The sequence below is a fragment of the Lotus japonicus genome, chromosome 1 (genome assembly GCF_012489685.1).
Source record: "Lotus japonicus ecotype B-129 chromosome 1, LjGifu_v1.2".
NCBI lineage: Eukaryota > Viridiplantae > Streptophyta > Magnoliopsida > Fabales > Fabaceae > Lotus > Lotus japonicus.
This window is the reverse complement of record NC_080041.1, coordinates 73,522,347-73,549,495: the sequence shown is the minus strand read 5'-3', so window position 1 is coordinate 73,549,495 and position 27,149 is coordinate 73,522,347. Positions and strand designations below refer to the sequence as shown.

The 27,149-nt window shown below is 41.0% G+C and overlaps 2 protein-coding genes and 1 pseudogene across 2 annotated transcripts; 1 reads left to right on the top strand and 2 right to left on the bottom strand.

Moving 5' to 3' along the window:
• Window positions 1–1,350: 1,350 nt before the first annotated feature.
• LOC130745459 (uncharacterized) lies at window positions 1,351–26,821 on the bottom strand (annotated as a pseudogene).
• On the bottom strand, window positions 16,381–19,434 carry LOC130748518 (uncharacterized). The gene has a single exon (XM_057601751.1). It carries the CDS (start codon window positions 19,426–19,428, stop codon window positions 17,788–17,790), a length of 1,641 nt encoding a protein of 546 aa, XP_057457734.1. The 5' UTR covers window positions 19,429–19,434; the 3' UTR covers window positions 16,381–17,787.
• LOC130745452 (uncharacterized) lies at window positions 22,094–23,442 on the top strand. The gene is made up of 2 exons (XM_057597729.1): window positions 22,094–22,358; window positions 22,529–23,442. The coding sequence occupies exons 1-2, from the start codon at window positions 22,094–22,096 to the stop codon at window positions 23,440–23,442; spliced, it is 1,179 nt and encodes a 392-aa protein (XP_057453712.1).
• Window positions 26,822–27,149: the final 328 nt, after the last annotated feature.

The following is a 27,149-nucleotide window of genomic DNA, read 5'->3' as shown; positions in this document are numbered from 1 at the left end:
ACCCGAACTAATCAATTCACTACTACGATTATTTTTCCACAGTCGCGATCCAAATCGAATTGGCTCACCATCGCTCTTGTTTCTTCTCTCATTCACCATTGTCATTTTCCTTCCACTGTTTCGATCCAAACTGCATCGACTCACCACCACCACTATGGTAGTTCAAGTGGTAAGAGTTAAGGGACATATGTGATGAAGAGGAAAAAGGTCCTTAAAGGGTAATTAATCTTTATGATGTACCAAAAAGTAAATTTTCCTTTTTAAAAAAAATTAAAAAACAGTTTTCAAAAATCGTAATCAAATAGACCCTAAACTAGCCAAAGTAATGGCACTAAAGCACATATTGGAAAATTTGGAGCACACCTATTTTATACATGTAAAAAAAAGAACAAAATCATTTTTGAGAAAAGCCAACATCAATAGTAATAACAATAATAGCAATACAAAAATTAAATAACGACAAAAGCAATTTGAACGTGAAAAACTTCTCTCAATGTGAGAGAATAAAAACCACGGGACCAAGCCAGTAATTATCCGCTATGTAAAATAATGTGCACACAAATAAGTCTCCCTAGGACCATTATTACCTACAAACTTGTTTCTTTTTTTTTAATCAGAAAAAAAAACTCGCATGCTAAATATAGAAATTAGGTGAAACTAGATTCAAACCCGTGCGATGCGCGGTGAAAGAAAAATTTAATTTAATTTAAATAAATCATATATTTTAAAATAAAAATAGGTAAATTAATATTAGTGTAAATATTATATGTAATTATTTTAAAAAATAGTGTTTGATATTGAAAAGATGTCAAAAAAATATGTGGGATGATATTGGTTAATAAAAATGTGAGTAAAATTTGTTCATACACAATATTTTTTATCGAGAGATATGCATTTTGATGTCATTATTATTTTTATGTTTGTCCATACCTTCAAGCATAATTTAGTGAACGCGTGTTTTGGTTGATTAAGAACATTCTTCAATATAGTACTATAATCAACATACAACTATAGTTAGAAATTATTGGAAGCCTGAGTTGTGAATTAAGTAACTACTTGTCAACTTTCATTTGTGGTATAGAGCAAAATGATAGTAAAAGACGGCATAGGTGGTGCCATGCACCCAGAAATAGGGACTGGAAAGGTTGAGGTAAAACTTAAACATACTTTCTTACCCGAAGTAATATAAAATTTAACACGGATCAGGTTATGCCTAGGACCCAAAAGAGCCACCTGCTCTAACAGGGGCGGATCCAGACCTTATATATCAGTGTGACTAAACATAAATGAAATTATAAACTAAAATATATTGAAAATATAATGAAGTGTATTTAATATTTATAATGAAAATCGTCTACTATCCATTTTTTGAAAATGAGCTAAAATAACATCATTGTTAATTGTTCGAAGAACGTCTCTTTCTATAAAAGTTACAAGACGATCATTTAACCATTAATCACCTATTTTGTTACATAACTGACTCTTCACAAATTTCATAGCTGCAAAAACATGTTCCACGTTTGCAGTTGCTACCGCAAGACTATTGCACTTTTTTGTTTCCACAAGTTTTGCACAAAGATCTGAAAGTCCTTTTAACGTTGCAAATTTTGGATCACATCGAATATTTCTAACATAATTTTGAAGCTGATGTCGCACTACCACTTCCGTCACAACTACAAAATCTTTTGGATAAAGTTCAACCATCCTCAATAAATTTTTCACATCATAAGCTTCAAATGAAGATGAGGGACCCAAACATCAAACACATTGTAAAAGTTCAGTATTCTCTTCAAAAATCGAACCCACTGCAAAGAGGTGGCATAGAGTGTTGCCTATCCACTAGACCACAACACTACATTATCAAAATGCCGAACATTAATTTATATAATCAATGATACAATTCACATTTCCAAGTTCATATTTTGAAATTATTTCTCACAAAAGCTAGTGTGGCTACAGCCACACTTAGCCTATGAATGAGTCCGCCCCTATGCTCTAGACTCAAACCCGCGCGATGCGCGGCGAAATAATTCATGTGATTTTGCTAGAATCAAAAGTGAGATATATTAACCTATCTTTCTGAACTTTTGAAATAGGCTCTTATCAGAGTCATCATAGTTACTGATAGATGCTCTCATAGATGTTCTCAACCAAGTAGACCCCTATTTTTCTCATATTTCCATTTAAACATATCAACAATAATCTAAAAAGAAAACATTTTCTAGTCATTAACATTGGTTGTAATCTACTTTTCCACATTCATGGTCAAGAAGTATATTTCCTTTCTTAACTGCATCAGTTTTATCTGCCAGCATTCAAAGTAAGCGGTTGTGCAAAATAGGGACTCAAAGTAACAGAATGCTAATGCAGAATGCTAATGCTGGTGTTCTGGGAACTTGGGAAATACCTAGGTCCGGCCCCACACTGCCACAAAGGACAACGGTGGGACCAGGACCTAGGAGTTGACTTCCCTCAACCACCCTAGAAAGCTAGGGACTGAACCTACCACACGAGGAATCCTGGACCGTGAGATCTCACTGGCGCCGTAGGAATGACAGAGGATCGAACGACTGGGACCCACTCGCGCACAGAGCATGCATGACTGTTCCGGGAACCCCAGTAACTCCTCCGCGAGAGCGCCGCCCTTAAAGCTCATGCTCCACTGTGGCAGTGGACCAGAGGTGGGGGACTACTGTTCTGGGAGACCCTGGCACGGACGACCAGGGCAGAAACCTAATGAAACGACCACCACCGCCTGTGGACGATCACCGCTCAGGAAACCCTTGAACGGACGACCGGAGTGGACCTAATGGGACGATCCCCCACTAAATGATCGCTACCTCCTCCCGGCCCGCTTGGGACGGAGGAGACTTCTCTTTTGAGTACAAGACAATCAAAGGGCCCACCATGTAGGGGTTGACCTATCCCAACCACCCTACGATACTAGTGGTTGGAGGCACAGATCCCAAGGAATCCTGGACCATTGGATCACTGCTTTGCGGCAGGGAGCAACAGAGGATCCAACGGCCCATGATGAACTAAGTACGAGCCATGCATGACGTTGCATGGCTCCAACCCTAATTTCCCTTCGTGTATATAAGGAGGGCTCCTCCTCCATATTAAGGTAACTCATTCTCTTCACCTCTTCACTTACACATTCTTCATTCTTCTACTTACTTTAGCATCGGAGCCCCTCCCGGGAACGTCCAGATCGCCGGCTCGCCACTCCCCCACCTCTCTCCGCTACCCTCTCCCACGGGTAGTTTGGTCGCTCCCCGTTCAGCTGGGTTGCAAAGTTTAGTGCTAGTGAAATAATGGCTTTAGAAAAATTTGTAACGTAAAAGAGGAATAGTAGTGGCACAATAATAACGGAATAATGGTTATGGTGTGCAAAGTTTACAGCACCGGTTCAGATGAAATGAAAGAATGAGAAGTGTTGAGATATCTTGACATGTCATGTTTAAATTTGATGTGGCAAATTTAAGGAATAGAAGCAAGTTGAGTTGGCAGCGCCATATTACGCGCTTCACAATTCCTATATTATAATAGATAGATAGATAGATACTACAAGGAAAAAAAGGCTAGTAGCCAAGAGGGGAAGTTAAAGCAGCCTTAGCTTCTAAAACTTGAGCCTCCTGTTGAGTGATCCTCTCTAGAATAGCTTCAGATAATTCCAATTGATGCTTAAGATCCTCCACATGTTGACTCATAACACGCTTAGACTCCAACAAGATTTTCAATGCATCTTCCGAGACAAGTGAACCGAGAATCAATGCGCGCTTTTCAACACGATCCAACCAATCTTTATCAAAAGAAAATTTGTGCACATCTTGTAATAGCTCCACAAATTCAGCATGACTTGACCCTAACACATCCATCACACTGTGTGTTTGGAGAAATTTGAGTAGCTCAGTCAGGCAGCTATAAGCGTAACCCTTATATCTGTTACTAAGCGAACTTCCTGTTAAACGAACAGATGGATGTTTCACAAGAAAATCAACCAACAAAGACAAGTTCTCAGAAGCCAATTGCTTCTTAGAGATCAATTGCTCAAGCTCCTTACTGACAAGAGAACCAAAAGTTAAATCCTCCAATTGAGAAGAGTTCCCTGAAATTGAAGAAAATAATAATTAAGCAACCTAAACACAAAAGAAAAATTAAAATAAAAAAGAAAAGTAAAATACCTTCAGATGGAATTGAAGGAGATTGAGATGAAACGGGAGAAGCTAAAATTGGAGAGGGCTTAGGTACTAAAACTCCAATATCATCATTGGTTGAAAGTTGATCCTTAACAATTGAGCTTGATTTCATGGAAGCCTCATCATTTAAAGAAACTGAACAAAAGAAGGGAGAGAAAAAAAATTCAAAATCAAGAGATAAATGGAGTAATATAATATATATAAAAAATTATAAAAAAAGATTCTTCACCTGACTCATCACTCTTAGTATTTTTTTGAGAGTCTTCAACATCAACATCTCCATTTACAGAAACTAAACAAAAGGAGGAAGAGAAAATAGTTCAAAATCAAGAGAAAAATGAGGGCATATAAGAAGAAAATATATGCAAGATTCCTCACCTGGCTTATCAGTCTGGGTATTTTCTTGAGAGTCTTTGACATCAAAAATTTTGGTGGCAGAATGCTCTACATTGAAAGTTTTAAAACAAAGGAATTTACAAAAAAAAATAAACTAAATAAAGGAATGGATAAAAAAGTGTTTGAAATCAAGACTCAAGAGAGAGATGAAGTAATATAAGAAAATAAAATAAATGCAAGAGTCTTCACCCGGCTCTTTAGTCTTAGTATTTTCTTGAGAGTCTTCAACATCAACCTCTTTGGTGGTGTTAGAGATGAATAGACCTAATATCCTACAGGATATTCCTTTATTATTATTTGTTATATTTTGTAATATGCCTCAGAATATTCCTTAGCATATTCTGTAATTTTCTATTATAAATAACATTGTCTACCTCACACACAATTTGTGATGAGAGTATCCAATCTTATATGGTATCAGATTTTAGGTTGAAACCCTAGCTCCAACCTCTCTTCTTGTGCCGCCACCTTTCTTTTTTCTTCCCTCCCCCATGCCTCCAAAACTGCTTCTCTAAATTTTGTGTTGGTGCTTTTATTGAGTTTCGTGCGCTACCACCTTTGGTTTTTTGTCCAGTAGCAAGCCTGTGGGTATCTGCCAGCCACCTTGTTTTTCCGCGTACTGCCATCTGCTTCCTTGACAATAGACACGCGCCTGCGCCGCCATCTGGTTCTGTGCTGCAATCTGATTCCGTGCAGCACAGACTTCCGTGCCCACACCAGCATCACGTCATCCAACTTTGTTGCCTGTGCTGCCACCTTTTTCCCTCGTTGACCGTGCTGCTACCTTTACCTTTTGTTATCTCATCTCTTGCTGACATCACGTCTGCACCAGCATCAGCATCAAGCCTTGTTGACCGTGCGGTCCCACCTTGTTCCTATGGCCAGCTGGACGCGTGGATTTCCGTGCGTCTCCACCCTCGTGTTCCGCGTGTTGCTTCCAGGGAGCCTTTCTCTAATTAATTTTTTTTGGCAACCTCGAGCCCCGTGCCTGCTTTTCTTACAATAGGCTTCATACTTGATTTTGCTGTGGCTGTTTTTGCCTGTTGAATTTTCAGATGGCTTTCAATGCTACTCCTCCGACTTTTTCCATGAACACTTTGGTGCATATGCTTACGGTGAAACTTAAACCAGATAATTTTCTTCTCTGGCGTAAACAGGTTACTGCTCTTCTTCAGAATCAGGAGCTGTATGATATTGTTGACACTACCGACGATCCTCCGCTAGAATTTACTCAACAGACATTTGCACAAACTGTTACTCAACCCCTACGTAATGGTGCTCCTTCTCCAAATCCTCTTTATGCTGAGTGGCAGGCTCGCGATCGTAATGTCAACAGTCTGCTTCTTTCCTCCCTCACTGAGGAGGCCTTATCTAAGACTCTAAGCGCCACCACTGCTCGTGATGTTTGGGTTGCTTTACACTCTGCTTATGCCTCACGCAGCAAGGCCCGAGAACTACGTCTCCGTGATGAACTTCAACTCATGCGTCGTGGTTCTCTATCCGTTTCTGAGTACGGGCGGAAGTTCCGCACTATCTGCGATCAGCTGGCTGCTATTGGTGCACCTATGCCTAATGATGATAAAGTTCATTGGTTTCTTCGTGGTCTTGGCCCTTCATATGCAAATTTTTCCACGGGTCAGCTTGATCAGGTACCCCTACCTCTCTTTACTGACATTCTTTGTAAGGTCGAGAGCCATGCTATTTTTCAGGCTTCTCTTGAAGAATCCGTCACCCCTCCACCTGCTGCCTTCCATGCGAGCAATCAACCCCGCTCTTCTGGTACTCATTCTTCCACTAGTGGCAATCGTGGAAATTTCGGTGGTGGTTCTCGTGGTGGAAATCGTGGAAACTCTAATGGTTGATCTCGTCAGCGTCGCAATAATGGTGGCTCTGGTCGCCGTGGCTCTTACACTCCTCACTGTCAAATTTGTCGTGAGCAGGGTCACTATGCTGATAAGTGTCCGGTTCGCTGGGATCGTTCTTCTGAGTCTGCTAATTTGGTACAATCATTTGCTGCGGGTTGTTCATTGGACAACTCAAACCGTTCCGACTGGTATATGGATACAGGTGCCACTTCTCCTATGACTCTTTCTCTATCTCAGCTGACGGACTCTCAAGCCTATTATGGTAATGATCGTGTTCTTGTTGGTAATGGGGCTGGTTTACATATTACTCATATTGATTCTCGTTCTGTTTCACATTCTGTTCCTTTATCTAATGTTTTGGTTGTGCCTCAGTTAACTACAAATCTTGTCTCTGTTAACAAATTGACCCGTACTCATAATGCTAAAGCTATTTTTCTGGATGATTCTTTTGTTATTCATAACCGACAAACAAGAGCCGTTCTGGGAAGGGGCCGATGTGATAAGGGACTTTATGTGCTTAATCAAGGATCGCAGGCGCTGCTTACTACCAGTTCTCCATTACCTCGTGCCTCTTTTGAATTGTGGCACTCCCGATTAGGACATGTTAATTTTGAAATTATTCAACAATTGCATAAACTTGGTTGTTTCAATGTTTCCTCTATTTTGCCTAAGCCTATCTGTTGTACTTCTTGTCAGATGGCTAAGAGTAAACGTCTAGTCTTTTATGATAATAATAAAATAGCTTCTGCAGTTTTAGACCTTATCCATTGTGATTTGTGGGGACCATCTCCTGTTGCTTCTGTTGATGATTTTTCGTACTTTGTTATTTTTGTGGATGATTTTTCCCGGGTTACTTGGTTTTATCCATTGAAGCGCAAGTCTGATTTTTATGATGTTCTTGTTCGCTTCAAAGCGTTTGTGGAAAATCAATTTTCCCGGCCGATCAAAGTTTTCCAAAGTGATAATGGAACCGAGTTCACTAATAACAAAGTCCAGACTTTATTTGCTTCCTCAGGTGTGCTTCATCGGTTTTCATGTCCTCACACTCAAGCACAGAATGGACGGGTTGAACGGAAACACCGACATGTTCTTGAGCTTGGTCTTGCTATGTTGTATCACTCACATGTTCCTACTCGCTATTGGGTTGATGCTTTCAGTACTGCGGTATATATTATTAACCGTGTCCCTTCTAAGGTGCTTTCTAATCATATTCCATTTCAGCTCCTGTTTCATGTTGCACCTACGTATGCTAATTTTCATCCCTTTGGCTGTCGGGTGTTCCCGTGCTTGCGTCCATACATGAACAATAAATTTAGCCCTCGGAGTACTCCTTGCATATTTTTGGGATATAACAGTCACCACAAGGGATTTAAATGCTTCGATCCGGCTATTTCTCGGACTTATGTGTCTCGTCATGCTCAATTTGATGAATTCTGCTTCCCTTTTGCAGGTTCTCACTCTTCCTCTCATGACTTGGTGGTCTCTACGTTTTATGAACCGGCTTCCGGTTCTCCTCCATCTCCACAACCTGTTGTTCCGGAGAGTTCACTGCCTATTGGTTCTCTGTCTTGTCCATCTTGTGATGACTCAGATGTCCTACCTGCTCTGCCGGTTCCTCCTAACGATGCACCACCTTCGCCGGCTCCTCCTTCCCCAGCACAGACGGCCACCCCTCCTGTTGGGACTCAGGCTCCGCCTGCTTCACCACCGACTACTTCCCCTGCGGTGGCTCAGGTTCCCCTGGCTCCTATTGCTGCTCGTCCGCAGACTCGCTCTCAGAATGGTATTTTTAAGCCGAATCCGCGTTATGCCTTGGTTCATGCTCAACCTACTGGTCTTCTCACTGCTTTGCATACTGTTACTGAGCCTAAGGGATTCAAATCTGCTATGAAGCATCCTCAGTGGTTGGCAGCCATGGAGGATGAACTTTCTGCCCTTCATAAGAATTGTACTTGGATTTTGGTCCCTCGCCCTTTCACTACCAATGTGGTTGGAAGTAAATGGGGTTTTCGCTCTAAATTTCATAGTGACGGCACTGTTGAGCGCTTAAAAGCGCGTTTGGTGGCTCAGGGTTTCACGCAGATTCCAGGGTTCGATTACTCACTTACCTTTAGTCCGGTTGTCAAAGCTACCACTGAACGCCTTATTTTATCTCTTGTCGTGCTTAATGATTGGCAGCTTCATCAGTTGGATGTCAAAAATGTTTTCCTTCATGGTCATCTCACTGAAATTGTTTATATGGAACAGCCTCCTGAATTTGTTGATCCTCGTTTCCCCACTCATGTGTGTCGGTTGAACAAGGCCCTCTACGACCTCAAACAGGCGCCTCGTGCTTGGTTTCAGCGCTTAAGTTCTTTTCTGCTGCGTAATGGTTTTTCGTGTAGTCGGGCTGATCCATCCTTGTTCTTTTTCTACAAAGGACATACTACACTTTATCTCCTTGTGTATAGGGATGACATCATTCTTACTGGTAGTGATCCCTCTCTTCTGACTTAGTTTATTGCTCGCCTTAATGCTGAATTCGCCATTAAATATCTGGGTAAGCTTGGCTACTTCCTTGGTCTTGAGATCACTTATACTTCTGATGGTTTGTTCTTGGGGCAAGCCAAATATGCACATGATTTGCTTTCTCGTGCTATGATGCTTGAGGCCAGTCATGTTTCGACGCCCTTGGCTGCTGGTTCCAATCTTGTTAGTTCTGGTGAGGCTTACTCAGATCCTACGCATTATCGTTCTTTGGTTGGGGCCTTGCAGTACTTGACTATTACTCGTCCTGACTTGTCATATGCTGTTAACACGGTTAGTCAGTTCCTTCAGGCTCCGACTATAGATCATTTTCAGGCTGTCAAACGTATTCTTCGTTATGTCTGTGGCACGCAACATTTTGGTCTTACGTTTCGTCGTACCTCTTCCCCCGCTGTTCTTGGTTATAGTGATGCTGATTGGGCTCGCTGCACGGATACTCGCCGCTCTACTTATGGCTACGCTATTTTTCTTGGTGATAATCTATTGTCTTGGAGTGCCAAGAAACAACCCATTGTTGCTCGCTCTAGTTGTGAATCTGAGTACCGAGCTATGGCTAATACTGCTTCCGAGCTCGTTTGGTTGCTTAATCTTCTCCATGAGCTTCGTGTTCGGTTATCAGCGACTCCTCTTCTACTCAGTGACAACCAAAGCGCATTGTTTATGGCTCAGAATCCTGTGGCTCATAAGCATGCCAAACACATTGACTTGGATTGTCACTTTGTTCGTGAGCTGGTTGCTTCTGGTCGTTTAGCTGTTCATCATGTGCCTACTTCTCTCCAGCTTGCTGATATTTTCACTAAGGCACTGCCTCGTCCGTTGTTTGAGCTTTTTCGATCCAAGCTTCGAGTTGGTCTCAATCCAACGCTAAGCTTGACGCGGGGGGGGGGTGTTAGAGATGAATAGACCTAATATCCTACAGGATATTCCTTTATTATTATTTGTTATATTTTTTTTTTGAAAGATGAAGGAATATCTATTAATGACCACAAAAAACCCCTAAGGACAACACCCTCAGGGAGAGAAGATAACCCAAAAAAACGAGTTATCTCAACGATCAAAAGAGAACCCAACTAGGCCGAAAAAAGGAACAAAACCGGGTTAAAAACCAAACCGTACAGCAATGGAAAAACCAACAACACACCCAAAGAAAACCCAAAATATAGCCCGGAAAACTACACAAATCAAGCATTGGAGTGATCCTCGTACACCTTTTCCAACCCTCGGATAGCCTCTAGGTCGGTTCCCTCAAAATCAAGCCCCAAGACTTTGCCGAGAAGCCACGACTTTTTCGACCGCGTAAAGTAAGGGCCACCGCACGCCGGAAGAGATGCCGACGCTGCCAAGGGAGAAAAGCCCTCAACATCATCCTGCACCTCCACGCAAGCCAGAGGCTGAGCAGCACTCACGCAGGAAGGGGGAAACTTTTTGGGACGGCCACGCCGACGAGGCTGGAGAGCAGGCTCCACAGCAGACAAGACCTCGACAGACACAGAGCCAGCGCCTTCCACCCCCCTAGCAAAGGGCACCGCCGAGGAAGGAAGAGGCCCTGGCAGAGCCAGCATGTTCTCCAGAAGTGAAGAGGTCCCAACTGCGACTGAACCAGCAACTGAGGAGGCGGAAACGACAGGCTTGGAGCAAACCCAACAACCACCACTCCAACGAGCCGGAGGCAGATGCAAGAGAGGGAGAGACCTCACAGCCGCCAAACTCCAAGAAGCTTATATTTTGTAATATGCCTCAGAATATTCCTTAGCATATTCTGTAATTTTCTATTATAAATAACATTGTCTACCTCACACACAATTTGTGGTGAGAGTATCCAATTTTACATGTGGCAGAATGCTCTACAATGAAAGATGAAGAATAAGGGTTCAAAGAAACTAAAGAAAAAGAAGGCAAGAAAAGAGTTCAAAATTAAAAGAGAAATGGGGTAATATATATAAGAAAGGAAAATAGATCAATTCTTCACGTGGCTCATAAAGCTCAACATTTTATTGATAATCTTCTACATATTTGGTGGCAGAGTATTGAAAGTTGAAAAATAAGAATTTAAAGGAACTATATAAAGGAATGAAGAGAAAAGAGTTCAAAATCAAGAGAGAATGAAGTAATATAAGAAAAGAAAAAAGATGCAAGAGTCTTCACCTAACTCATCAGTCTTAGTATTTTCTTGGAAGTTTTTAACATCAACATCTTTAGTAGCTAAATGCTTTGTTTTGAAAGATGAACAACAAGAATTTGAAGAAACTAAATAAATGGAGCGAGAGAAAAGAGTTAAAAATCAAGAGAGAAATGGAATAGTATTAGAAGAGCAAATAGAAACAAGAGCCTTCAGTTCACCTGGTTCATCAATCTTAGTATTTTCTTGAGTGCCTTTGGCGGCAGAATGGTGTATATTGGAAGTTGAAAAAGAAGGAGTGGATATTTGACAGTCACCATCTTGCTGTAAAAATTAAAATAATTAAGTAAATGATGTCGGCATCATTTCTGAAGCCTTATAGTTTTAGGATTATCACCCTCTTTTAATTAACTAATGTATTTTTTTAATTCAAATGTCTGATTTAATTATAGGAAGAACAAAAGAAAATTTAAGTCATTGAAATTGAATCCCATTACAACTAACAACTCACAAACACAAGAACATTACTTGCAAGCAGAAGAATGCATTGGAAAACTCAAATGTATATGATAATCTATTCTCACCTGTGAATATGATTTTTTCTCAGAAGTAAGTAATTGGTTTGATGATGAAGTTGTTAATTCTGAATGATTAAACGGTGTAGTTCCTTCTTCAACACATTCTTGCTTTGCTGCTTGTTTTGTTTTTGTCTCCACAGAAGTGAACTTGTTTGGTTTAATTTTTCCATTTTCATTTTGTTTGAATTCAGCCTGCGGAGAAGTCAACTCACGTCTTGATGCTCCTTGAACTTCGGGCTCAACTGGAAAATCCTCAGCTGTTGTGTCATCGGTGTTAGAGTCTTGAGGATCTTCCATGTATTGTAGTTCATATTGTAGTTTTTGGAGGTACGGTTGTAGACTCCAAAAATTCTCATAACTCACGAGAAGTTCTATAACAAAATATATATTAACATCTAACTCATAAAAAACATAATATAAAAATAAATCGCAACCTCCAATTTTCTACCATATGTAAATCATCATTTTCAAATTTTAAGATTTAAATTATGTGTGTTTACCAAGAGTAAATTACCCTCCCCGAAAGATACGTAAATTACACTCCTCTCTCCTTTAATTTCATATCTTCTCAAGAACCTATTATCTCAAAAACATAAACTATTGGGTAAAAGCCACATAAAGAGTTTTAAGGTTAATGGTTAAATTACTCCATAAGTTTTTAAGCGTGTTTGATTTTAGTCCCTCTGAGAAAAAATGGTGTTTACTGACACTTAAAAACCGACAGTAATTGTAAAAATAACCGTTATTAAACGTCATTTTTGCTTAGAGGGACTAAAATCAAACTTGCTTACAAATTTAAGGACTAATTTGACAATTAACCTATAGTTTTATAATACATTACTAACACACCCCTCACGCAAGAGCCCGCATGAGCTTGAAGCATGGACAATTCACAGCTCACCACCTACCATATGCTGAAATACAACTTTTAAGTAGAAGAATTGAGGGCGGAAATGATCGAACTCTAGACTGCTTGGTCATAATGACTTTAATACTATGTCAAGAACTAATTTTATAAAAAACTTAAGCTTTTAGGTAAGTGAAACATGAAATGTTCTATATTATTATTTTAACATTGTACACATATAATAATAGAGTTTCTATTAGTAAAAATATAAAGGCCACTCCTCAATATTGATTGTATTTGGAAGAAGATGCCATGACAAAGATAACGCATCACATGTTGAATTATATTTGATGATTCCAACCATATATATAAATGTCATCGTTAGCAATAAGTATGCAATGCTTTAAAAAAATTATCTATAAAGTATAAAGTGTACCTATTATCTTTCCAAAAAAATAATCTTCAAGTTCTTTGATACTCCTCATTGTTGAAGTCAAAGAGAGGTTTGGACAATTTTGTACCAAACAATTCCTTACAGTGTGAAATTGATTCCCTTGGTAGAGGCTTGGTAGTTTGTAAAAAACTACAAACATAAGATTTGGTATGTCAACATTTCGATCACCTTCACCTCCAAATACTTCCACAAGCTCATTTGCTCTGTCTATAATTAGAATCTGTATCTCGGGAAGCTCTTTACATAAGGAGACAGGAAATACACATTTCAACTTGTTACAACTTATGACAACGAGTGTTTTTAGTTTTGGAAAGCATGTCTTTGATATTTTTCGATCCTCCGCATCCTGATCTTCAATGATCTGCTTTAATTCTCTGCAATCTTCTACTAGTAGATAACACAACTCTGGTAGACTTCTTAAAGTAGAATTGGAAAAAATTATTTCCAATTTTTCACATCTTACAATTTTTATATTTGTAAGATTTTGGAAAATAAAACAATTTTTAGGACCGACAAAAAGATTCATCATCCGAGGCAATTCATACAAGCAAATATTTTGTAATTGTAGGATCATTTGTTGTCCAACCCTTTCATGAAGGCACAAAATGTTTTGTGCATTGGATTTACACACCTCAACATTCTCCTTCCCTCTTTGATCCTACAATGAATGAATAGGTAGTAGGGACATAAAAGTTCCATCTCCATGAATGTAGTTGATCAATAAGGTCATTATATATGTATTTCTTTATGCACCATGTGAAAGGTAGTAAGATTGAAATCATTCATGAATTAATTTCACAAACAACAAGATAGACTGAAAATAGAGTACATACCTTGACTTGTCTTGATTCAAACTTATGATCAAAGCTTTCCTTTAAGTAGTGTGCATTGCAAATTGTCACATTTATCCATTTCCAGCCTCTCTAAACTCTTCAGAAAGTCAGAGGGAAAAGGACCATTACATAGTTCTTTTAATTTATCCATACCCTCTAGTGTTAGTTCAACCAACTTAGAGAGGACATTTTGTCCATGAGCATCAATACTCGCAATGTCAATGAGGCACTCTAGTAGTGGAAAATATTTTAAATTAAGATTGACTAGATCATTCATACCTTCATCTATCGGAACAATCTCAGGTATAAGGTTTCTCCATTCCTTTTCTTCCAATCGAAGATCCTCGGCTGTTTGAACAAAGTATTTCATTGTTTCTTCTGAGAAAACACGATGACCTTTTGCTGATAGAGACACTAGTTTTGATAGAGAAGGAAAAGCATCCATGTCTTCATATGCGCTTGAATCATATATATAGTACCTTTGCAATGGAGTTCTTAAATGATGCACTGTGACTGTGAGAATGTCACTGTAATATAAGAAATCAATATAACCAATATACAATTCTTCTAGCGATGAACATCTTTCAATCACTTCAAATGGATTATTACAGTGACAAGACTTTAACCTCAACAATCTAATTTTGCCCACTTTTGCAATTCCAGGTGGCAATTCATCAAACCAACAATCATGGAATTCAAGAGTCTCAAGACTTTGCAGGTTTCCAAGAATGGAAATGTCCCGTAATCTTAATCCAGAAAAGAATAGAGATCGAATATTCTTTAATAATTGAATTGATTGTGGTAATGAAAAAAAATTGTCACCATAAATAAATAAAACTCGAAGCCTCTTCATATTTTCAAAGAATGAAAATGGGACTTGGATGAAAACTTCTTCATACTCGTCGTCAATGAAGATATTTAGAATTTCAAGTTTGGAACCATCAATCCTACAAGAAAATACATCTATTCCCTTTCCTTTGCATGACAAATACTTAATGTTATTCTCACTCTCAACCAACGACTTTTGACTCTTGTTAGAAATATTCACTACTTGAATCTCCTTGTTAGCTATCCATAAGGCTGCTTCACGCACCAAGTCATGCATTGCCAAAAATCCATCGTGATCCTTTGAGAGTAAAAAAGAATCTATGAGTTTATTTGTGGCTAACACTACTTGGCTTCGAGTATCATCATATTTGCCACCAACTTCCCCAAATATGCCTACTCCTATGCCAAATCTAGTAAAAAGTTCATTAGGAACTTGCTTGTCTTCTGGGAATACAGAAAATAAGAGGAACAATCACTTGGATTTTTCATCCTTTATGTAATCATAACTAAACCTGAAACATTTATAAATTTCAACTGAATTTTCATCAATACCGAGCATGGATCCAGAAGGATTCCGCAAGAATTTTAACGCTGCATCCCACTCCTCCTGACGTTGTTGGCCCTTTAAACTGCTAGCAATAATTGCAATAGCAACCGGTAATCCTTTGCATTCTTTTGCTATTTCTCGTCCCGTATTTAGCAATGTTTTAGAGGAACTACTATCAGTTATGTTGGCATGCCTTTTGAACATGATCCATGCATCATCTTTAGATAAGACATTTAGTTGAATTATCCTCTCACATCCCAATTTTTTGCATACATGCACATTACGTGTGGTTACTAGAATTTTGCAACCTTTGAAATTATCAACAGATGGAATCCCTATTTCTTCAAAGTTGACATGTTGCCAGTCCCACACATCATCCAATATAAGAAGAATGGTCTCACCATTGGTTAGCCTGCTCCACAATTTCCCAGGCCGCTCTGATTCAGTACAATCCTCCCACTTCAAGCCTAAGGGTGCTGCAATATCATCTTGAATCTTTTTTATATTAGGAGTAGATGATACTGTAGTAACAATGGCATGGTCAAACTGTTTTGACTTCTTGAGTTCTTTGCCCGCATGATTTGCTAATGTAGTTTTCCCGACGCCCCCCATCCCTTGCAATCCAATGATATAATTGTTGTCATCTTTTAGAGCATCCAAAAGTTCATTATATTGGGACTCTCTGCTTTTGAAAGAGATGTAATATTGAGAAGAAAAACGTTCAACACCTGGAAGGCGAGCAGGGAGTCCAACATTTTCAAGTTTGTTTCCCTCATTCACCAAATTTTTAATCTCCTCTGTCTTACTCGAAAGTTCCCCTCCCCTTCTATATCTCCTTATGCAATTAGGAAAACATGTGAGTTTTGTTTTGGCGTCCTCTTTAATGAGTTCATCAGCTTGCTCTTCCCAATAAGAAGCATTGACTTGAATATCTTCTCCTCTTCCCTTTGCCACTTGGATACGTTGTTCTACACTCCTCCTTTCTGCTTCCAACCTTCTCTTTGCCTTTTCAAAATCCTCAACAATACATGTGTAGCAACACACATAACGTAATTCTGTAATTACCTTGTCAATTAGTTTCTCTGCACCATGCTTTGCCAAATCTGTAGAGATGCTCTCCATCTAAATCAAGCACAATAGATGAAAATCACCCACAAATGTTTACCCAACTTCACATAGATATTTAATTTTTAATCTAGGTTCTATTAACAACAAATATCACATTAAATGTAGGAAGGCAAATATAAATTAAAAAATGAATAAATAAGTGAGTTCTTTTCTTGAACATTCATTTTTTTTTTTGAATGCAATAAGATACTTTAATCATTGATCAGGAAAATCAGCAGCAAGATGTAACAGGATACCCACAGGGGGGTCACCCCACCAAGTGCTGTCGTGGTACAAGAAACTCTCAGCAGCTAGTGCATGAGCTACTACATTGGTTTGCCTACTTTCGAATTGGAAAGAAAAACAATTAAAACTAGGACCAAATTGATAACTATCCAGTAGAATGTGTTGCAGGACAGGGAAGTCATTTGGATGGTGGAAAGCTTTCACAAGCTGCTGGCAATCAGACACAACAATCACTTTTTCCAAGTTCCATTCAGCTGCACGATTAAGGGCCCAGCGAAGACACAAAACTTCAGCAGTTAGCGGATCCAGTCTGAAGTCCTCATAGTGAGTAGCTGCGATCTGGAAAATTCCCTTTTCATCTCTAATAACCAGACCAAATCCTGTACCTCTCGATCCCGACCACCCTGCGTCAAAATTGAGTTTCATAAAACCTGTTGGGGGTGGTAACCAAGCCGGGCTGGGCTTGTCTGAATTTGAAATCAGGGGGTGGTGACTAAGCCATTCTCTTCTCATGCTCTCCGCCATCTCTAGAGTCTTGCCAACTACAGGGTTAATTCTCTTAAACAAACTATCATTTCTTGTTTTCCAAATGCTCCAGAGAATCATAGCAATTTGCTCTACTATGTCCCTTCCATTAGAAGATGCCATCTGCTGCAGCCACTTATCCACTTCAAGCTGAATATCACCAGAACGGATAGACAGAACAGAAGCAAACCAAACCTGTCTAACCCACTCACATTGCAGGAAAATATGTGCCGGGGTCTCATCTAGACAATCACCACAAAGGGAGCACAAAGGAGCCACAAGGACCCCTCTTCTTTTCAAATTCTGTTGACAGGGTAGTGATCTATTCAGTAAGCGATAGATGAAATGTTGTACCTTCTTTTGGATTTTTAATTTCCAGACAAAATTGCAATCAGCTCGCAAAGAAGAGGAAGAGGCAATAAGGGACGCTTTTTGTTGCTGGATCCAGGAGTAAGCTGACTTGACAGAGAATACCCCACTAACTGTGTACTTCCAACTCAGCATATCGTTTCTATCAGTCCATGCAAGGGGGATATTCTTAATCTTAGCCGCTTCAGCAACATTAAAGATATGATCCACCAAATCACTATTCCATTTTCGTTGGTCACTAGCAATGAGGGAAGCTACTTTGGCATTTGAAGGGAGTTCTTTAACTGGGCTGAGAATCCGACCTGAGTTAGTTCCTGGGAGCCAAGAGTCCTCCCAGATTGAGATTTTTTATCCATTACCCACTTTCCAAACAAACCCATCCTTAATGATAGGTCTAGCTGAGCAGATACTCCTCCATGCAAAACTTGGTCTAAAACCCACGGGAGCATCAAGAAGAGAGGACCTAGGGAAGTACCTTGCTTTTAGGCACTTAAACAACAGAGAATCCTCTCGATGGAGAAGGCGCCAAACTTGCTTAGCCAACAGAGCATCATTGAAACTTCTGAAATCTCTAAAACCCAGCCCTCCACACGCTTTAGGTTTGCATAAATTTGCCCAGCTCATCCAATGAATCTTCTTCTCACTATTCTTTTGCCCCCACCAAAAATTTGCCATAAGAGAGGCCATAGAAGCGCACACACTCTCTGGGAGTTTGAAACAGCTCATGATATAGGTAGGGATGGCCTGCGCAATTGCTTTGAGAAGAACTTCTTTTCCGGCCTTTGAAAGGAATTTTTCTTTCCAACCCTTCAACTTTTTCACTAACCTCTCTTGCACCGTGAGGAAAACAGCCTTCTTGGATCTCCCAATAATCGTTGGCAAACCAAGGTATTTGTCATGAGAGTCTACAACCTTAACTTCCATCCTATGCCGGATCTGATTACATAACTGTTCTTGCACATTTTGGCTGAAAGACAACTCTGTTTTGTCAAAATTTACCCTTTGTCCAGAAGCTTCCTCATATCTTTTAATAGAAGCAAGAGTATGATTTGCTTCCACCAAATTTGCCCTCATAAAAAGAAGGCTATCATCGGCGAAGAAGAGGTGCGAAATCTGAGGAGCCCCACGGGCAATCCTAATCCCATGAATATTGTTGAGAGCCACTTGCTCATCAATTAGACCTGCAAAGACTTCCGCGCAAAGAATAAACAGATAAGGGGAGATCGGATCTCCTTGGCGCAGTCCTCTATGCGGAGAAAACCAATCTCTAGGCTCTCCATTCAGCAATATGGCATACCGGACTGAGTGATCAGAACCATATTTACCCAAGTGCTCCACAATAATCGAGGGAAAATTAGCAGTGAATTCTGAGTTTGCCACACATCTATCGAGCCTTTCACAGATATTTTGGTCACCCTCTCTTCCATTATCCCATGTAAATGGGAAACCCGTATACCCCACATCAGCCAGACCACACGCTGCCAAAGTATCCTTAAACTGACCCATTTGGGCAAGGTTTGCAATTCTTCCTCCTCTTTTCTCCGAGGACTCACAGATTAAGTTGAAGTCCCCAATGCAAATCCACATGCCTTGATACTGAGATTTTAAAGAATCAAGGAGAGTCAAAGTATGAACCTTATTAACTTCCTCAGGGTGACCATACAGCCCTGTTAGACACCACTTCTGATCCCATTCATCTGTGACCACAACACTGATATGGTTAGGTGAGCAGGAGAGGAGGCTCACATCTAGACTGCTATTCCACAGCATAGCAATTCCCCCTGATCTCCTTCTACCAGGACCAGCACAACTCATGGCCAAACAACAATCCATACCCATAGCAATTTTTACATGATCAAATTCAGTAACATAACTTCTAGTCTCCATTAAGAAGACAATTTGGGGATGAAACTTTAAGGAGAGCCTTGACAAGGCTCTAACTGCTCGTGAATTCCCCAATCCACGGCAGTTCCACGATAGCATTTTCATGGCTGTTGGCGGGGCTGAGCTCCAGCCTCCACCGTTGATTCATCACAGACTCTTTTCAGAGGGGAATTGTATTCATTGGGGTCCAGTACCATGGGATCATCAAGTACACCACACTTTCTTTTCACAAATTCATGGTGTGGCTCAGAACTGGTACCTGTATGAACTTCCCTTGCTATCTTCTTCCATTTCTTTGTTGACCCTTTTTTTTCCACCTTAGCCTCAGAAGATGGCAGGCTCGGTGCAGAGTCTTCAGGAGAACCAGGGGGATGAGGGGGAGTGCTTCCAGTCAGAACCTCTTTTGGGGGAGGCTCCTTCAGACAACTAACCTTACCCAGGGTAGTAGTCTTCCCGTTAGAGTCCTCAGTGACCCTCAAGGGGTCTTCATTGCTCTCCAGATCAGCAGCACAATAGTCACTAATATCGGGAACAAGGGCAAGTTGGGTTGAAGACACACTCCTTTCCTGGGGAGGATTTTGCACAATAACCTTGGCCAAAGTAGAAGCCAGGACTTCTACTGAAACATCAGAAGGCACAGGGGGCTCCTTCTCAGAAGAATTGACACCCCTGGGTGAGGTAGGATCTGGAATAGTGCTAGAACGAAACTCACTCACACTTTGTACGCCAGAGTTAGAAGCCAAACCCCGGATACCAGAAACCACATTGGCACGCAGGGGTGGTGCGCGCATCCAAGATCCAAAAGCTAAAGCCGCTAGATCCATCTCATCTTCATCTCCAGCGGAGGCCTCACAATCCCTGAGGCCATGATCTAAACCTCCACAGACATAGCAGAAATTACCCAACCGTTCGTATTGGAACCATACTTTCACAGGGTCCCTCCCAGGGCGAGCGATCATTGTTCCTCTCCGTAGAGGACTCATAACCTTCACCCAAGCTCTAAATCTCAGGAATTGTCCCAGACGATTGTCTTCGTTTTTGTCCCAGGCGATGTAGCCCCCCAGCGAGTCACCAATCGATTTTGCAACCGACTCTCGGCGCAAAGCCAACGGGAGATCGTGGACTCTGACCCAAAAAGGAACCCGATCAAGGGCCACCTCCGTCGGATTTTCTTGAGGATCCAAGATCTGAAGAGCAACAATGTTTCGATCAAAGGACCAAGGGCTTTGTTTCAGAACCCAAGCATGATCCTTCTCCTCAAAGAACCTAAATGTGAAGAGGTTCTTTCCAGCCTCTCGTATTTCCACACCCGTCTTCACTTTCCATGCTTGAGCCATGGTGGTTTTGAACGCTCGAACGTTGAAGTTATTTTGAGTGACCACCCTACCCACAAGCCAGAACTCAGCTGTAGGAGATGAGTCTTCATCGTCAGCCAGATCCGTAATCACCAAAGGTTCGGTTTCCTCACTAGTTAACATAGTATTTCTACTACGCTCCATAGCAATAAATGCAAGGAGAAAATGGAGAAAGGAAAAGCAGATCTGACCCAGTCAGAGGTCAGAAGCGGTGTCAGTGATTAGACGCAAGAAAAGTGAGGAAAAAGGGAAAAGGAACCCACGCGGGGTAGGTAAGGCACTAGACGCAAGAAAAAAACGAGGAAAGGAGAAAAGAAAACGAGGAAAAAGCAAGAAAAAAAAACGAGGAAAAGGGAGAAGGAAACGAGGAAAAGGGAAAGGAAACCCACGCGGGGTAGGTAAGGCCAAGAAGGACTTGGGGAAACGCTCTCACAAACGTCACCAGCTAGAAACCCTAGCAGAGCGTGAGGAGAGAGAAATGGTATAAATTGAAGTTACATCAATACAGTTGGCTGCAGTTTCTTGAACATTCATTACTTCAATTATTCTTGTTAAAACACAATAATAATATTGTTCCCGATGCACTATTTTTTCAATAAAAAAATGTAGATTGAAAAATAAAGTAACAACAACTGTTATTCCTGAGGGAGTTATGGTGGGTATTGATGATAGATTAAGTCCAGCAATAACGGGGGAGATATTTAAGGGTGTAACTAGTTCTGGTTCTGGTGGGGCCCATTTAATTTGTAATCAGGTACAGAATTCAAATATTGGGATTAATATTTCAGATGGGGTCTCTAATGGGCCAGCTAGGGTCCAAGCTCCTCCTCCTAATCTGCGGCCCAAACAAAAACTAAATTTGGAGAAACAAACTGATCTGGATCGTGAGGTGGAGAGGGTAGATGGGTGGGTCTTTCATTCAGGGGCGGGTCTGAAAGGATTAATTGCAGAAGATAATTACAGAAGGATGCGTGTTGAGTGTGGGTTAAACGCTTGAACCCCAAAAACTCAGAAACCCACCACGCGTGTTGATTCCCCTGAGGCGCAGCTTCACGGTGATGGAGGGACAGCGGGAAGCTCTCGCCAGCAGCAGTTGTCGCGAGGGAAGGCTCTTGATGGGCGGTGCTGGTCGAATTCCACAGGCCAAGGTCAGAATCCCCAGGTTCGTTCCATGTGCCCCTCAAGCAGCCCCCCACTATTTCTGACCCATGTATGAGGAAGATAAACAAATCAGTCTGGGTAGTTGATGAGAAAGAAGAGGCAGAAGGGATGTGGGTCATGGGTAAGGAGTTGGGTATGTGTTTTTCAGGAGATGAGAATAAGGTGATTGAAAGATTGGTGGAGCTTGAATCAAGGGATAGGAGTGCAGCACACAAGAGTGTGGTGGTCAAAACAGGGGATGTTGATGGTGTCCGATGAAGATAATTTCTTTTAATGTGAGGGGGTTGGGAAGTAGTGGTAAGATAAGAGTTATTAGAGAAATGCTTGCAAGGGAAAAAGTTGATATGGTTTGTCTGCAAGAGACTAAACTAGTTGTTGTTGATCAAAGGCTTTGCTCTCAAGTTTGGGGTGACTATAGCTGTGAGTGGAGGGCAATTGCAGCAACAAATGGAGGAGGAGGACTGTTATGTGTGTGGAATGCTATGGCTTTCAATTTAGTTCAATGCGTTGAAGGGTCAAGTTTTATCGGGTTGATTGGCTCTTGGGGTGGTCAAGAGTGTGTAATTGTCAATGTGTACTCACCATGTGCGATGGCAGATAAGAGACAATTATGGGCAGAACTTCTAACATGGAAAACTAGCTTCTAACATGGAAAACTAGCTGTTTGATCCAGTGTTGGTGTCTTGCAGGAGATTTCAATGCAGTTCGGTATGCAGAGGAGCGTGTGGGTGTGATGTCAGGCTTTGTGACTTATGCCAGGGAGATGGAGGAGTTCAATAGGTTCATCTTAGATATGGAGGTGATGGACATTCCTTTGCAGGGTAGAAGATTCACGTGGTTCAGGCCTAACGGTCAAGCGAGAAGCCGTCTTGATAGGTTTTTGGTTTCAAATACATGGTTGGAGTGGTGGCCTAATTGTTCGCAGTTGGTGATGGATCGTGATATTTCAGATCATTGTCCAATCCTTTTGAGGCGGGTCTTTCAGGATTGGGGCCCAAAATCATTCCGGGTCTTGAATTACTGGTTGGAAGATGCTAGACTACCCGTGTTTGTGGAAAACGTGTGGTCTAATTTACAGGTTCATGGGTGGTCGTCTGGGTTAGTTTTGAAGGAAAAATTGAAGAGGTTGAGGCTTGCATTGAAACAATGGAATTTCGAGGTGTTTGGGGATTTGAGAACTAAGAGGCATGAGGTTGTGTGTAAAATCAGCGAGCTAGATAAAAAGGAGGAAGAGGTGGGCTTGAGCACGGTAGAACTTGGTGCTAGACAACAGTTGATCTCTGATTTTTGGGGTGTGTTGAAGCATCATGAGTCTCTTCTTTGTCAAAAAGCTCGTTCTAAATGGGTTAAGGAAGGGGACCGAAATTCTAAATTCTTTCACTCTTCTATTAAATGGAGACGGAAGACTAACTCTATTGTGGGTATTATGGTAGATGGGAGTTGGGAAGAGGATCCAGCAAGGGTGAAGGTGGAAGCTAAGCGGTTCTTTGAAGCTAAATTTTCGAGTACACAAAGAGCTTGCCCAACACTGGATGGTGTGCCATTTAGAGTGCTGAATTCAGTTGATAATGCCTTGTTGACAGCGGTCTTTGAGAAAGCATAGATTAAAGATGCTGTGTGGGATTGTGGTGGGGACAAAAGCCCAGGCCCGGATGGGTCTAATTTCAAGTTCATTCAGAAGTTCTGGCACTTGCTTGAATCTGATTTTGTGCAGGTATTGCATGATTTTTGGCGTAGTGGAACTTGACCCAAGGGGGTGTAATGCTTCATTCATTGCTCTTGTGCCAAAGGTTGATTGCCCGCAACAATTAAATGATTTCAGGCCTATTTCCTTGATTGGTTGCATCTACAAAGTGCTGTCTAAACTTCTTGCAAACAGGATCAAGTTGGTCATGGGGAAGATTATAGGGGAGAGTCAGTTTGCATTCCTTGGTGGGCGGAACATGCTGGATAGTGTTGTGATTGCAAATGAGGTTATCCATGAGGCTAAGCAGAAAAAGAAGCCAACTATGGTGTTTAAAGTCGATTATGAGAAGCCCTATGACTCGGTAGAATGGGACTTCCTCACTTATATGATGGAAAGAATGCACTTTAGTCCATTATGGGTTAAGTGGGTGAAGAGTTGTCTGCATTCTGCCTCAGTTTCTGTTCTACTTAATGGGAGTCCTACATCAGAGTTTAGTATGGAGAAGGGTTTGAGACAAGGGGATCCGCTCGCACCGTTCCTCTTTCTGATTGTAGCTGAGGGATTAAATGGTCTTCTTAAGCAAGCAGTGCACTTGGGTAAATTCAAAGGATACCTTGTCGGAGAGCAAGTGGAGGTGCCTATTCTCCAGTTTGCAGATGATACTTTATTCCTTGGGGAGGCCTCAGTTCAGAATGTCAGAGTGGTGAAATGTATCTTGCGGTGTTTTGAGTTGGTGTCAGGTTTGAAGATTAATTTTCATAAGAGTAAGTTGGCGACGATTGTTGTGGATGAGAGAACAACTAGCAGATTGGCCTCATTGTTGCACTGTAAGGTTATGACAGTTCCTTTTGTCTATCTGGGTATCCCGGTGGGCAGCAGGGCTCATATGTCTTCTACTTGGACTCCGATCATTCAGAAAATGCGAGCCATACTTAATCCATGGCGTCGCCGTCATATATCTTTCGAAGGTCGGGTTTGCTTGATTCAGAGTGTCTTGTCTTCACTTCCATTGTTCTTTCTTTCTTTCTTCAAAATTCCGGTGGGTGTTGAGAAAGAATGCAGGAGTATAATGCATGATTTTCTATGGGGTGGTTCGGGGGATGGTCAGAGGATTGCTTGGGTAAGTTGGGATCGGGTGTGCAAACCCAAGGAAGTGGGGGGCCTTGGGCTTAAGGACTTGATTAAATTTAACAGGGCATTACTTGGGAAGTGGAGATGGCGTTATTTAACGGAGCCTCACTGTCTATGGTGTCAAGTTGTTAAAGCTAAGCTGGACAACAATGGGAGTACAGCAGTGTCTCCCTGGTGGAGGGAGGTTCAAGCAGTGTGCCTCGATGGTTCTGGAGTGAATTGGTTTGAACTGGGATTGTCTAAAATTGTTAAAAATGGGGATGCAACTTCGTTTTGGTTGGAGAATTGGTCCGGAAGTGGTGTGCTTCGGGATCGCTTTCACAGACTCTTTAATCTGTCTCGGCAAAAATATGCTACTATTAAGGAGGTGGGTGGTTGGGTGGATGGGGCGTGGTCTTGGAATTTCCGATGGAGGCGAGGTTTGAGTGAGAGAGAGCAGGGGTGGGTCCTAAATATGTGTGAGTCAGTGAGTGGTGTGAGCTTGGTAGAAAACCAATGTGATAAGTGGTTGTGGTCCCCAAACCAATGGGGGCCTTATACGACTAATAGTGCTTACTCTGTTTTGCAGGATAATGGTGAGGAGGAACCTGATCAAGCTATGCAACTGTTGTGGGCAGCTCCTGTACCATCTAACGTCAAGGCGTTTGCGTGGCGCTTGTTGTTGGATAGACTTCAAACTAGACAACAATTGCTTCGCCGAGGAGTGCTTCAAGGTATTGATGATGCTCGTTGTGCTTTCTGCCATGTAGAGTTGGAGACGGCTGCCCATTTGATGTCATCTTGTACAAGGGTTCGTGAGGTTTGGGCTCTTTGTAATAGTTGGACAGGTGGTCCACTACACTTATATGATTTGCCGCGTGATCATCTGCTGCATTTTGCTTTCCATGGCTGGAGTAGATCTCAAAGATTTGGTGAGATTGTGGTGTGGCTTGCTGTGGTGTGGACGGTATGGCTCCAACGCAATGACATTATTTTTAGAGATGCAGTGCTTGATATGGATTCTTTGTTAGATATGATTCAATTTCGCTCATGGAATTGGGTCCGCCATAAGGTGAAGGGGGTGGAGTTTTCGTTATTTGAATGGAAAAATTGCTTGGACGCTTGTATTCACCCTCTGTGATGTCTTGGGGGGTTGCTGTTATGTGTGTAGTGTTGTTGTGTTACTATTCAACTTGTTTGTGCTGCTGCGTTCTCAACTTGGTGAGCACGGCTTCTACATCTTGGTTTGGAGATGACATTTTATTTTAGAAGAGGTTGCAGATTGTTTGAGGAGCCGTGGGGGTTGCTGGCTTGATTATTTTCAATGCTTGTTGAATTTTCAATGCTTGTTGATAGTTTGGTGTGGAAAATAGCCTCAGGTACTGGTTTACTGCTGCAACATGTGCTGGTTTAATGATTATATTCATTGCTAGTTGGTAGTTTGGTGTGGAAAAGAGCATCAGGTGCTGGTTTAATGCTGCAACATGTACACAAGGCTTGACTTGCTAACGTTTTGAGGGATTTTGCGCAATGGCTACCTACTGTATTTTGCATAAGTTTGTTGTAATTGAGGGTTGCGTTTTGGCCGGCCTATCTTTATTGAGGCTGTAGTTTTTCACTAGTTTGCTAATTTCTTTCCTCTTTTTTTTCTTTTCTCTCTTTGTATATGGGTTAGCACCCCTTGTGCTTAATTAATATATATTCTTTGCATATCAAGAAAAACCTGCAATCCTATATAAAATTGCAAAGAACTCAGGCTCTAATAAATGTTGCGTCTACTTCTAAGTTCTAACAAACAAGCTCTGGTAATATGTAATCATATAAAATACTGCTGTTGAGCAAAACACCTAAAACTATCGAAAGAAAAACTTATTAACAATATAAGTTTATAACAGAAGATTGTACGGAGCTAGAATTACAAGCTAAAAGTTGGAAAAAGGCTTCAATAAATAGGCTTAAAATTAGAAAATATATAAATTCAGCATTCTTTGTATGTATGAGCAAAAGGGATTGAATTCGATCAGCTACTAACCCCGTCCAAATTATGTGAAGTTCCTTTGTCAGTTTGTCTCAATGCATTTCATTGCATCTGTTTAACGGGAATTGTCTGCATCTGAGAAAATTGAAAATGCAAAACAGAATAATTATAAGTAGATCATTAGTTTTTTGTTTTCTTACCGCATTTGGGAAAATTTAAAAAACATGCTTATGTTTGATGATGAACAATATTCCCCCTTTCTCTGATCTCCAGAAGCAAGCAAAGAATAACCTTATTGTAACTTTAATTTAGTCCTGCAATATCGAGTTCTTCAACTAAACCTTTCATTTAAAATGCAAGTCTTCATTAGAGTCACTTCATTTTCAATGCAATTATATATTGGTCTTTTTTCTCTCTAGACCTTTCTAATTAATCTCTTGCTGGCGTATCTTCTGAAGTACCAAACAAGAAAACAAATTTCTTTGTATTTACGCTATGTTGTTAGGCATAAGATTGAACAAGCATCTCCTTTTGG

What these genes read in the sequence shown, in the direction of transcription:
- LOC130745452 (XM_057597729.1), top strand. Translation starts at nt 22,094, where the DNA reads ATGAAGATAATTTCTTTTAATGTGAGGGGGTTGGGAAGTAGTGGTAAG. An exon ending in TCAATGCGTTGAAGGGTCAA is followed by an intron (nt 22,359 to 22,528) that starts GTTTTATCGGGT and finishes GGTGTCTTGCAG; the next exon opens with GAGATTTCAATGCAGTTCGG.
- LOC130748518 (XM_057601751.1), bottom strand. Translation starts at nt 19,428, where the DNA reads ATGAAAATGCTATCGTGGAACTGCCGTGGATTGGGGAATTCACGAGCA.